At 31.7% G+C, this 12,504-nt stretch overlaps 1 protein-coding gene across 1 annotated transcript in view; it reads left to right on the top strand.

The window, feature by feature from the left end:
- PSPC1 (paraspeckle component 1) overlaps positions 1-6,572 on the top strand; it is an 85,822-nt gene extending 79,250 nt beyond the window's left edge. Inside the window, exons 7-9 of the mRNA XM_062194498.1 lie at positions 244-301; positions 3,624-3,793; positions 5,722-6,572. Coding sequence (XP_062050482.1) covers positions 244-301; positions 3,624-3,793; positions 5,722-5,907 — 414 coding nt within the window. The 3' untranslated portion in view covers positions 5,908-6,572. The remainder of the gene's footprint in view (positions 1-243; positions 302-3,623; positions 3,794-5,721) is intronic.
- Positions 6,573-12,504: the final 5,932 nt, after the last annotated feature.

Here is a 12,504-nt window from a genome sequence, read left to right as displayed (position 1 = left end):
ATGTGATTTGACTCACTGATAATTCATCTTGCAATGTACAGTGAGTCTTCTAGGAACTTGCTTGCAGTGGGTTAAGTTTGGGAAACTGAAGTTGCTTTCAGTGTTATCAAGTCGTTGGTGTTGGAAATTTGCAAATATTAATGGAAGTAATGTCCCAATTCATTATTTTCTTTTTTATTTTAGATGGGAAATGTAAAATCATAAGATCGATAGGTTGACTGTGACAACTATGTTTACTTACAGAGAGAACAGGAAATGAGAATGGGTGATATGGGTCCCCGTGGAGCAATAAACATGGGAGGTAGGGATTTGAAGCAAAAGGCTTCTGTAACTTACTTGTGATTCTTTGGGGGGAGTGTATATGCTGTTTGTGGGGTCTATACATATCAGTATGAAACTAAAATAACTAACACTTATGAAGCTAAAAATCTCTTACATTGATTACATTGATATAAAATATAATTCAATTAAAAATACATGACTAGGATGGAAATTTGAAGCCTTAGCAGAGGCTTTGGCTCTTTAATGGAAAAAAACCTATAAAACAGGTTTTGATATAGCCTGAAACTAGTATAGTCATTGCATGGTACAGTATTACTCTGTTGTACTTCAAAAATCAAATTTCCTGTCTTCATATTGGTTTTTTTACCTTGGAAATTTGGGTTGTTACTTGTATTTTCAAACCTCTGAGAATATGTTACGTATTTCTGTTTTGCACTTTTTCATGTAACTTTGTAGGTATTTTATTCACTATTGAAATTTCTTTTCTTACCTACTACAGTAATGTGCACAAAAATGTACAATTTGGAGAGTACATAATTTATTGAAAAATGAGATGTATGTTGCTAATACATTTCTTTAAAGTTGATGTAGTTTTTAAAGACATTGCCTATGATAACAACTTTAATTTCTATTGGCTTGAATAGCCAAATTGTCAGTGAAGTCCTATCAAGTAAAGGGAAGAAAAATAAATGGAGTATCACCGACCTCATTAAATTTGGAGTGCCATACATTTAAGTGTTGGATAATGAATTAAATTACTTATATATATGTATACATATATATATTCCTTTTATATTAAATTGACCGACCCATTGAAGCTGTCGTTTTTTACATAACTCAAGTGTGCATAGAATGTCTTAAAGATTACTGTAGCATCCAATATGCATAACATGCATACTCCTCCAGTATGCCCTTGGAATATGTAGTTTATGCTGTAAAACATGTAATGTGTATGCAGGGAGAGCATTTTCCTTAACCCACCCCCCTTTTAAACCAACCTGATGCTAGTTTTTTGACACTACTAATCAGAGAATTTGGAATCATTATTGCTGTTTACTTAGTCTCTGAGCATTTCTATTCCACAGAGGAAACAAGAAACACGACTCTGGCCCACAAACAAGTTAATCTGGAGATTTGTGCAGTGCACATGAAATAATGAAGCAAGGGTTCTAAATTATGAACAGTAGTTGAGTATGTAGTAATGTGCTGGTCAATATTTATGTCTATTTTAGTTTAAATTTTGAGATAATATATTAGGAAGTCCATATGATTTTAAAGATTATGAGTTTATTATTGATTATAGGCAGTTTGGAGGTTTTTACAATTATTATATTGATACTAGTACCATTAAAAAAAAACCTTTAAAATCCATTTTGGATTGTGTGGAGACCCTGTAAGCACTATTTTCTTGAATAATAGCTTTATTAGGAAAAATATGAGAATATGCCTTAAAATTCTTTATTTTGTTCAGAAACAATAGAAACAAATTTTTATGGCATTTTATTCATCAGAGAAGCATATTTACACTTTGACACTTAGTCTCCAGTCCATTTAATGTTCTTTTCCTTAGTCTTCATTCAATATGAAACTTCATAGACTGTGAGCATTATCATAATGGTTCAGTGGAGCTGATTTTTCATTATCAGTTAGTTGGGTTCCTGCTGAGAAGATAGAACTGTCATATCCCCATTATTTATAATGATGGAATTTGGCAGCAAATTTTCCAGTGTATCACCAGCATGTGCATACCATGTGAAACACAGGTCATAAATCTTGCTTTTTAGATAACCAGATAATGCCACATTTCTTGGATCCTTAAATTTAGTTTGCTATTGCTGTGTGGTGGAAGATATAGATATTAAACATAAGGCTTTATGTTGGAATTCTTTTATATACATAATCACTATAGTCTAAACTCACAAGTAAAATTTAACAGTTGTGTTCTGTTAAAGAGGGACATGGAATTTATCCTTAATGTGTCCTTTTTGGGGATTGTTGACATGGAATATTTCATAGTACTCTACTTCCCCCTTCTTTTCTAGATTGTGGAAATTACTAAAAATGTTTGTTTATACCTATATTAGGGGATTGGAATTATTCTTGAATAAACTGTAGATGTTTTCAGGAGGAACATTTTCTTTAGAAACTAATTCTTACGAGGTTATTGGACTCAAAGAACAGTAATATGGGAATATTTTTAAAAGTTCATGGAAAATAAAATTAAGAGAAGCTTCTTTTGATGCAAAAAATTTTTTGAAATCCTGTGTGCCTTTTCATAATGCCATTTTCCATGAATGTATTGAAGATCCTCTTCATATGTATGCCAAGTTCTGGTAAGGAGCAAGACTTCTTCCTTTGGCCTACTCCTTGGACTTGGCTACATACAGAGTTCAGCTGCATTGAGTATTTTGTAGTGGGTTTGAATATATGGACTTTTACCTCCTTTTATGAAATACATTTGAGAAATTGAGTGTCAGAAAATTGGAATAAAACACTAGAAGGAAACCTAGATTGGAGCAGTTTTTAACAATAAATGAGGATAAACAAAGAGGGAAATAATTTTATATAAAGTACCTAAAAATCTTTTATCTGAGACCATCATATCTAGTATTTCTGCTCAAACACTGTTGGAATTAGTGTGAGATAGGTGGATATCTTTTTGAAGAAAAAAGATTTCTTTTTGTCCATTTTTAGAATTTTGGCATGTCAAAGAACTCAGAGCCATGTCATTTTATTTGTATTTGGTTGTAGTTGCTTTTTAAAATCAGTTTTTTCATGATAAGTCATTTTAATTTTTTTTGTTTATATTGTGTTTCCATATAAAGTTAAGAAATAGTAATTCCTATAATTTTGGAAGGTTCCATAACTGTGTAAAGAGGTTAGTTATTGTGATCTTAGTGTATATTGTACGAAGTGGTTTCCCCTCTTACAAAGTAATATAATTTGCATTCTCTTTTTAGTTATAACTTGAAGAAAATTAAGTGGTTTTCAAAGTGCTAGTTCTTTGTTTAAACTAGTAGAGTATAGTCATCATTGTTAGGTTTAAAGGCAGACTATCGTAAATGATACTGATGTTTATAAGTTTCAAACTGCTACAGTCTCCAGTGGTCTAAAGTAAATGATAGTTGCCTTATTTGCTTGAGTTCGTTTGATTTGGGCATGGAAATTTGAGAGTGTAGGTAATGGTGTATTACAGAATAGATAATTGAGTGTCCCATTCTCAAATAAGGAAAATGATTTTTGATAATAATTTTGCTGTATAGTATACATAAGTATTGTTAAATTTTTGATGTTTACTAAACTAAGATAGGACAGCTCTAAGTTTAGATTGTTTTACATAGATGCGTTTAGCCCAGCACCTGCTGGTAACCAAGGTCCTCCTCCAATGATGGGTATGAATATGAACAACAGAGGAACTATTCCTGGCCCACCAATGGGTCCTGGTCCTGCCATGGGACCAGAAGGAGCTGCAAATATGGGAACTCCAATGATGCCAGATAATGGAGCAGTGGTAATGTATCATGCACATTATTTTAATTATATTTGGTAATATACACTTGTACCCCAAAGGTAACTTCACACTTAATTCAGCATCATTTCTTTTGGTAGTAAAGATCAACAGCCAATGAATAAACTAATTTTCTGATGTTATATGTTGGTTTATGATAAAGAATTTTTAAATAGAGTAAGAATTAGTATTACCATCCCCAACATGCTTTTGTGCCTCGGTTAATAGCAAATGCATATGTTCATTATAGTTACTTTTTTCAATGAGTTTAATTTGTAAATAACTTTTATTAGCATTCAATGTAATACTCAAATAGTTTATGATTATTTTAATTTTCTATGTGGACTCTACTATTTGTGAGACAGTTATTTTCAGTAAGCATTTTTAATAAAAAGATCATCTGTCATAATTTATTTTAAAGAATTTTAACTGTAAAGTAATTAGCAAAGTTTATTTGAATATTCTAAACTTTAACTTTGCTCATTCTTTCATATAATTCTTAATTATATTTCTAACTGAATTTGAAGTAGACAGGTTTTTGTTTTGATCTGAGAGTGTGAAGATATCTTTGTGTAGGTTAAATATTATAAAATACAAGATTTTTCAGTTATGATTTTTATTATACTTGGATATCAGAAACAGTGATACCTTTTATCACTTAAAGTCCAGCACTATTTAAATGAAGCTTGAATATTGATGAAATAGCTTTTTCATTTGATGTTTGTTAATGATATTGAAAGACTAGAAAGGAAAATTGATTCTATATTTTGAAAAGGTTTATTTTGGAACTGTCATACCAGATCTTTAAATAAAAGCACTGAGATGTTAAAAGTAAGACATTGTGCTTCTTAGAATTGATGAATGCAGTGTTTTTCATTTTAAAATTTATTGCCGTCATACATAATCTATTAAAAATTGGGGAAAAATTGGACTTGCTAACTGTTGGGCTTTTTTTTTTTTTTTTAAACGATTTTACGGGGACAAGAGGCATTGCGTAATACATACTATTTGCAGGTGGTGCATCATGCACTTTATGGTGTATTTGTTTCCGTCAGTAGAGGGTTTATTTTTATAGTAAAATGTCTGAAATGTAGTAAGAATATAAACTGCTTTGGTTCACTTTTTGTGTAGCATCCGATTGGCAAAAGTAACATAGAAGTAAGGCTAATTGTCCCATTTTTCTACCCTTTCTCTGAAATTGTACAATATTTAAATACTACCATTGTCCTTTTTTCAGTGACTTTTTACAATTACATAAATTCTCTTCAACCCTTGAGATTAATACGTGTGGTTTTTTATTGTGAAGTTTTAAAAAATACACAATTCATATGTTTAATTGTGCTATTAGTAATTCATGTTACTAAATTATTAGTTTTTAAAAGGAAATTATTTTCTCAGTACTAATGTTCCAGTGCATACAGTTCAGGTTTCTACATTGAAATCATTTTCCTTTGTGTGTGTTTGTGCTAGTGGTTTCTGTCTTAAAAACATTGACACTGAGATTTTTAGAATATTTACATTTTAAAACAATGTGATGCTGCTCCCCAGTTTTGTTTTGAGTTTTCAAAAAATATTTTTTCTTGTACAGCATAGTTTCAAGCAGTATAAGCTTTTAACCACTGTAATCAGAGCACTATTGAAGTACTGATTAGGCTTAAGATGGCATTTGCTTATGTTGTAAAATCAGTTCTTTTTTCATAAAATTGGGGCATAGTATTAGTGATATCTAAATCTTCAGATGCTGCTTTTTTTTTTTTTTAAACATAGTTACTAATTAAATTGCTCCTTTCTTCCTTCTATGTGTGATCCTGATTCTGCTGGACTTTCTGCTGAACTTCATGACACCACCACTTGGGATTTTGCCAATTTTTCTTGTCACTTATATTTGGCGTGTTCCAAATGGACTTCATATTTATTTTGTGATATTATAGCACAATGATAGATTTCCCCAAGGGCCACCATCTCAGATGGGATCACCTATGGGGACTAGAACAGGTTCTGAAACCCCTCAGGCACCACTGAGTGGTGTAGGTCCTGTGAGTGGTGGTCCCGGTGGCTTTGGTAGAGGAAGTCAAGGTGGCAACTTTGAAGGCCCCAATAAGCGTCGTAGATATTAAACATATCTTTCATTCCTTGCTATTTAGAAAAAACAATCCAGTGGTATGCCTTTACACTTTTACTTGTTACCTGGAAGAAATGGTTTTATTGTTAATGTATGTAGACTTAAAAGAGTTTTTTTCTTTTGTAAAACTCGAGGTTTTTGTATTTTTCTTTATTCATACGCTTTGTAGAATAGAATGGTAATGATGATGCTCATCATTGTGAATGTCAAAAATGTGTTTGTGACTAACTAAATGCAAGTATGCCACAGTACTGTGAAATCTATGTAGTTACTTACTCTCAATAAAGAAATCATTTTGCATAATTTAAAAATGTTATTAGTGGTGTTCTCTTACGGTTTTAATAAACTTTGCTGTAACAGTAATATTTTGGTTGCTTTAATCCTAGTCATTTAAAAGATGAAAATGATTATGCTTTTTTAGTTTGTTCTAGTAGCCCTGAAGATATAAGCTTAGTCAAAGCTATTGTCAAAAGGGGGTAGATATAGTAGTATATTGGCGGGGGGCTGGGTTATGGGGTTTAATTTGTATAAACCTTTGATGTTCTGTGAAATCAGAATTGCTGCCTACATTTCATGTAGATTCTGAATAGCTAAATATTCTGAGACTTATATTAAGTATATCTTTGTCCTGTGCTGATTTTTCCAAATAAATCTTTTGAATCGTGAAAACCCTGTTTGAAGGCAAATCTCTTTTGCTTATAAAATAATATCTAGTTATAATTTTATCTGCCATCATTTATTTGGTGTCAATATTAGATGCTACTGAACTAATTGTACAGTTACTGTTAAATGTTCTTTAAAATCAAAAAATTTTTTGGGTTTTTAAGTGAGGATTTGCAGTGTGTTTCACAGTGTGAGATGGTTGGTTTCTTATATTAAAAAGAAAAAAGCTTAGCTCTGCAGTGCTGTAAATGTTTTCCCATAGTTTATTAAATCTCTCCAGTAAAACTGTCTAATGGGCTAGGGCTGTTTCTAGGTCAAGTGGTGATTTTTATTTTGTTTTTTAAAGACTTTTTAAAAAAAATTATTTGAAAGGCAGAGTTAGAGTTATACACACATACACACACACATACATACACATATATACACAGATCTTCCATCTACTGATTTATTCCCCAAATGGCTGCAATGGCCAGGGCTGGGTCCAGCTGAAACCAGGAGCTAGGAGCTTCTTCTATGTCTCCCATGTCAGTGCAAGGGCCCAAGCACTTGGTCCATCCTTTGCTGCTTTCCTGGTGACCTTTGCAGGGAACTGGCTTGGGAGTGGAGCATCGGGGACTTGAACCAGCATCCATATGGGATGCAGGTGTTGCAGGTGGTAAAGTGGTGATTTTTAAAAGCAGAGAATTAACTTGAGAATAACATGGGTCATTGGAATCTGATTAGTTCCCTCTGCTTTCACATACTTATTTTCAGTTTTTATTTTTTCAATATTAGAAAGTTATTTTATCAGATTGTGTTGTGATTCCAAAACAAAGTCATCTATAGCTGTATTTAAAATTTTGAATTTTGAATCCATTAAGGAGGCATGTTTAATTTAATAGTATAACATCTGTTTCACCAGTCGCTGATCATGTTATTTCTCATAACATTTCAGTGTGTTATACTTTTTAGCACTTTTTGGGAAAAAATATTTAAGTGAACAATGCCTTTTATTTTTTCATGGTGTCGGTTTTTGCTGGAAGGGATATATTTGAGAGAAAATAGCTTATTTAATTAAATTAATTGCAGTGTAATTTAATGTTATGTAAAGACTTTTATAAAACTGGTAAAGCATAATTGATGCATTCTCTTGTACTAGTTAATTTTTTCACGTATATAATTTCATGTTCTATTATTTAGATACAACAATGCAGATGGAATTATTTTCTAAAGTTTGCAACAAAGTCTTTTGTTTTTGACAGTTCTTTGAAAACACTATTGGAGATTGTAAAATAATAGTCAAAGATTGTTCTCATGCTTTTCAATATAAGGTAATGGGGAGTCAGATTTGTTTTATGACATTAATTGGAGGGTGGGAGTTTTAACATTAAGTACAATTTACAAGTAATATTAGCTGCACTTAAATCTGCCTTTCCGCCATCTGTATTTCATTCATACAGTCCTTCGTTAATTTTAGCATTGTATTTAACTTCAAAGCTAAATTAAGGTAGGAGAAACTTGATCCTTTAATGTTAATACCGAGCTAAGTTTGGCCAAGGCTGTGAAACTCAGTATGATTCATTCAAGAACATTTGAAAGCCAGTGCACAAAGAGATGTCTTCATCTCCTGAACATTGCTAGTGTCTGGGCTCAACTCTGGCTCCAGGAACAGAGTTCTCTACAGCTTATTGCCTGCATCAAGGACATCCTTGTTCCGGTCTTTACCAAGTTTATCCTGGGAACAGTCAGCTTCTGAGTAACAGTCAAGGGGAGCATCTTTGAACTACTAGTCATTTAATTTTTAGTGTTTTTGCATGGCCAAACAACCCGATTGCTGATTGAATCAGTGGTTTTTTCTTGTAGATTAGTATGCAAAGGAAGATTTTTGAATGCCATTTGTTTAAAGGTGGAAAATATATAAATAAAATTGAATAGTGTTAGTTTTCTTAAATAGTGTGAAATTGTTATGATATAATTTTTCATAAAGAGATATTATGAAATATTTAATATTATCACAGTATTAATATTTCCTTTGTCATGATTTGAAATATCAGGTTTAAAGTCTGAAAGATAAGGATTTAGGTTTCTTATGCTATTTGTAATTAATATTCATATAATAAAGGAGCTACCATTTTTCTTTTCCTGTTGTTTTATTCTGGTAGTGTATTTTGTTGGGAATTCCCTCCTGTTTTTGTTTACATGTGTTTACATGTGTTTTTGTTTACATGTGTTTTTTGGGACAGATGCAGTTTTTAAAGAATTTTGGTTTATTTGTGTTTCATGAATTTCAGTTTGTTGTGCTTTGAGTTTGGATTTTTCTATCTTAAAATTAGTGATGAGCATTTGGTGAGAGATTACATATTTGTTTTTAACTCTTAAGATATCATTAGTACCAACCCCCCCCCCCCAAAAAAAAAAGATATCATTAGTCCTAGGGGGATTTGTTATGGTTGGAATTGACATTTAATGGGAACAGGAATTATGAGTGACAAACCGGCTTTTGTCTCTCAAGCATTATCTGGAATTATTCCTTTATAGTTTATTCAGAAATAAACTTGTTGAATATTTCAGTAACTTGCTATTGATCTGTAAAGTATGTAATTGCTAAATATCAATTTGAGTAACTGTTATTCACAACTTAATAAATGGGATTACACAGTATTGAGACAAAAGGAAATAAACATGTTATTGAAATGAAGTTTTGTGACAGAAGGATCAAATGTATGGTAAAAGTTTTAAGAAAGTTGACATTTAGGGTCAATTGGTACTGGTGAAAATAAAAGGGGCAGGACATTTCAAAGAGGTAGAGGAAGTTTCCTGGGGGTATTTAAGTGTATTCTGTGTGTTGAGTGTTGTTAGGACATCTAATATACTAAAGTATATTCCTGAAGTTTCAGAGGATAGTCAGACTTTTGGCAGTGAGACAGCGAACACTCATGTGCTTCTCTCTTAGATTCAACAGTTGTTAGTGTTTTCCTGTATTTATAGTTAGCTATTTGTAGGAATGGTCTTTGGGAGTGGGCGGGGAAACTAATTTAGAGTAAGTAGCAGGTTTCAAACACATGAAAACAAAATCATTAGGTCAATTTTGTTCAGAAGAATGTTAAATCTGTCATAGCTAGTAAAAGTCCATCTTAGGTTACATAGTTTAGTATAGGTTTATTTCATTATAAGCAAATTATATGATCAGATAAATTGGAAATAGTTGTATGTTTTACAAGAACATTATTTCATCATCGGCTATCTTCATTACTGAAAGTTTAAAAGCATAAAATAATTTTCTGTTGTTCCCACTTACATTAAATAAAGTATGTGCATAGTTTCTCAAGTGAATGTCCCCTTAAGTAATTTATAGAATATTCCTTTGGGGGAAATAATGAAATATTACTGAAAGATTTTCATAGTATCTTATATTAAAATTTGGACTTACGTGTTAAGGTATTAGCTTTTTGTCTTTATATTAAAGCTCTGTGTTGTAAAAATCACTTTTATTTATTTCTCTGTTTAGTATATTACTACTTTAATGATTAACATTTGAAACTTGTAAGAAATATTTAAAGGTCATATCATAGAGCTCTTTCACATTTGGACTTTATTTGTTCTCTTGTCTTTTTTTGGGAAACAATATTTAGGTTATAAACATCTCAAAGGTTTCTCTTGTTGAAAACTTATTTGATTATCTTTTTATATGATGAAATGAGCAAAATGTCCTTTTCTTTTTCATGATCTTTTATTTTCCCTTTGAGTAACAAAAGCTTGTTTCCAGTTTTATAATACTGCAGCTTCTAAATTAATGTTGCCAGAGTTCATACATACATCTGTTGCATAAACTTCTTTCTCCAGTGTATTGCTTTATTCCTTGGATCACCAGTATTACTACCAACTCTGTCTGCAGCAGATATTATATTTTGTTGGATATACTTTGTACTGTGTTTTAAAAAGAATCCTAATTCAGAAGTGTTTTTTCTGAGTTTATCTTTCACATTTGTAGAAATGAACTTTAAAAGAGGTAATTGTCTGCTTATTCATACGATTAACAGTTCTGTCTTGTAGAATATGTCGTGTCAGTCACAAGATTAAAGACTTAACAGTAGTAGTATTAGGTAAAGTTAAGTTGAGGTGTACTTTGTTTGTAATACACAATTTTCTCCGTATTTTAAAATAAGTTACTCAATAAGAACTTCTTTAAGTTACCTGTTAAATAGAGGATCTTACGTTACATCCATGGTAATGTAAGTGAACTTTTCATTTTTCATATTCTCTTTATAAATGTGTTTGCATATAAGACTTTATATGTCTAAATTTTTTCTAGCTATGTCATAACTGACAATTTTGTGTATTGTATGTCTCAGGTAGAAATAATGTAAGGCAGAAATTATTTCTAAATGAGCTGTCTAGAAATTTGAGTAGTCATTATGTTTTATGTTTTTTCTGTCCTTGGATCTCACTTATTCTAGTTTATTGCACTCAAAAAAGCATTGTATAATTGTCAACCTACTGGACTTTTGTGAACATGAGTTTTTATATGATGATCTATATAAATATAATCCTATTCATGTTAGTGTTTTGAGCTATGAGTTCCCCATGTTTTATTTCTATATGTGTATTTTCTACAAATTACTTACATTACCTTATATGTGAAAACAGAAAACATTTTAGTGTACATTCTGCCAGAATAACCCCCACCCCCAGGGTATTTTCACATAATTAGGTGATGTAAAACAGTATCAAATTTTGTCCCTTCTTTATGTTTGCCTATGTTACCAGGTGTTTGTATTTCATTAGAAGAAGCAAACTGAATGTCACCTAATCATTTTATGTATGACTTTTAGTAATTTGTGACCTCTTAAAAGCATTCTAGCTTCTGAGTGCCACAAAATATGTGGTATTCACTACATTTTTTTAAATTGAAGTTTTTGCTTGAAGAGAGAAAATACAAAGTGCATTTTGAATATTTTATAAAATGAAAATTTTCACTGATTCTCACCTATCCTTAATGATACCAGAGAAAGATGTAATAATCTCTTTATTTCAGTATATTTGGATGTGCCTGATGCTAGAAAACTTGTCATGGTGCATACTTACCATCCTCGTAAATGTGATTAGGAAGATAACAATTTTGGTGGATCAAAATGACTTTTCTTTTTTGTCAGCTTCTCTTTCTGCTTTGAATATTGAAAACAAAAATTTGATAAACATGTTTCCTGAGTCGATGAGTATGTTTATTAAACAGTATTTCATTTGCTTTGCATCTTCATTCTTTTTTTTTTTTTAGTGCCATTGTAATTTTGAGGGAGAAAGGTCACCTTTGATATTATGGAATTTTCAATAAAAAGATTCATTTATTTCAAAGGCAAATTACATACACACACACACACACACATACACAGAGAGAGAGAGTGCGCTTCTGTCTGCAAATGGCAACGGTGAGATTCTGGGCCAGGCGAAAACCAGCAGCCTGGAATCCATCCTTGTCTCCTACTTAGGTGACAAAGGTACCAAGCACTTGGACCATCTTCCATTGCCTTCCTAGGAACATTAGCAGGGATCAGGATTAGAAGTGGAGCAGTTGGGACTGGAACCAGCGTTCATATGGGATGCTAACGTCACAGCCAGCAACTGTGCCACAATGTGAGCTTCATTCTTGGTTAGTCATTTTAGAGAGTAAAAGTTTATAGCCTACTTTTTGAGAATTTAAAAATATTTATGCCATCTATACGTTATTCAATGTCTATTCAAAACTATGCAATAAATTAGATTGGTCTCTAGTAAGAACACAGAACTGCCATATTTACAAAAATTTCTTTTAAAAATTGTCCTTATAGTAGTGCAAAGAAAGAATCACCTGATTTTAAGTCATTTTGCATCTCAGGAGAGTTTCATAGAAGTTAATCTTTATGTATGCTAAGAATATTTGTAGGGAGTTACAATAAGTAAATAGACGGGATTC

The sequence above is a fragment of the Lepus europaeus genome, chromosome 6 (assembly GCF_033115175.1).
Source record: "Lepus europaeus isolate LE1 chromosome 6, mLepTim1.pri, whole genome shotgun sequence".
Taxonomy (NCBI): Eukaryota; Metazoa; Chordata; class Mammalia; order Lagomorpha; family Leporidae; genus Lepus; species Lepus europaeus.
Note: the sequence above shows the minus strand (reverse complement) of the source record. Positions and strands in the feature narration are given on the sequence as shown.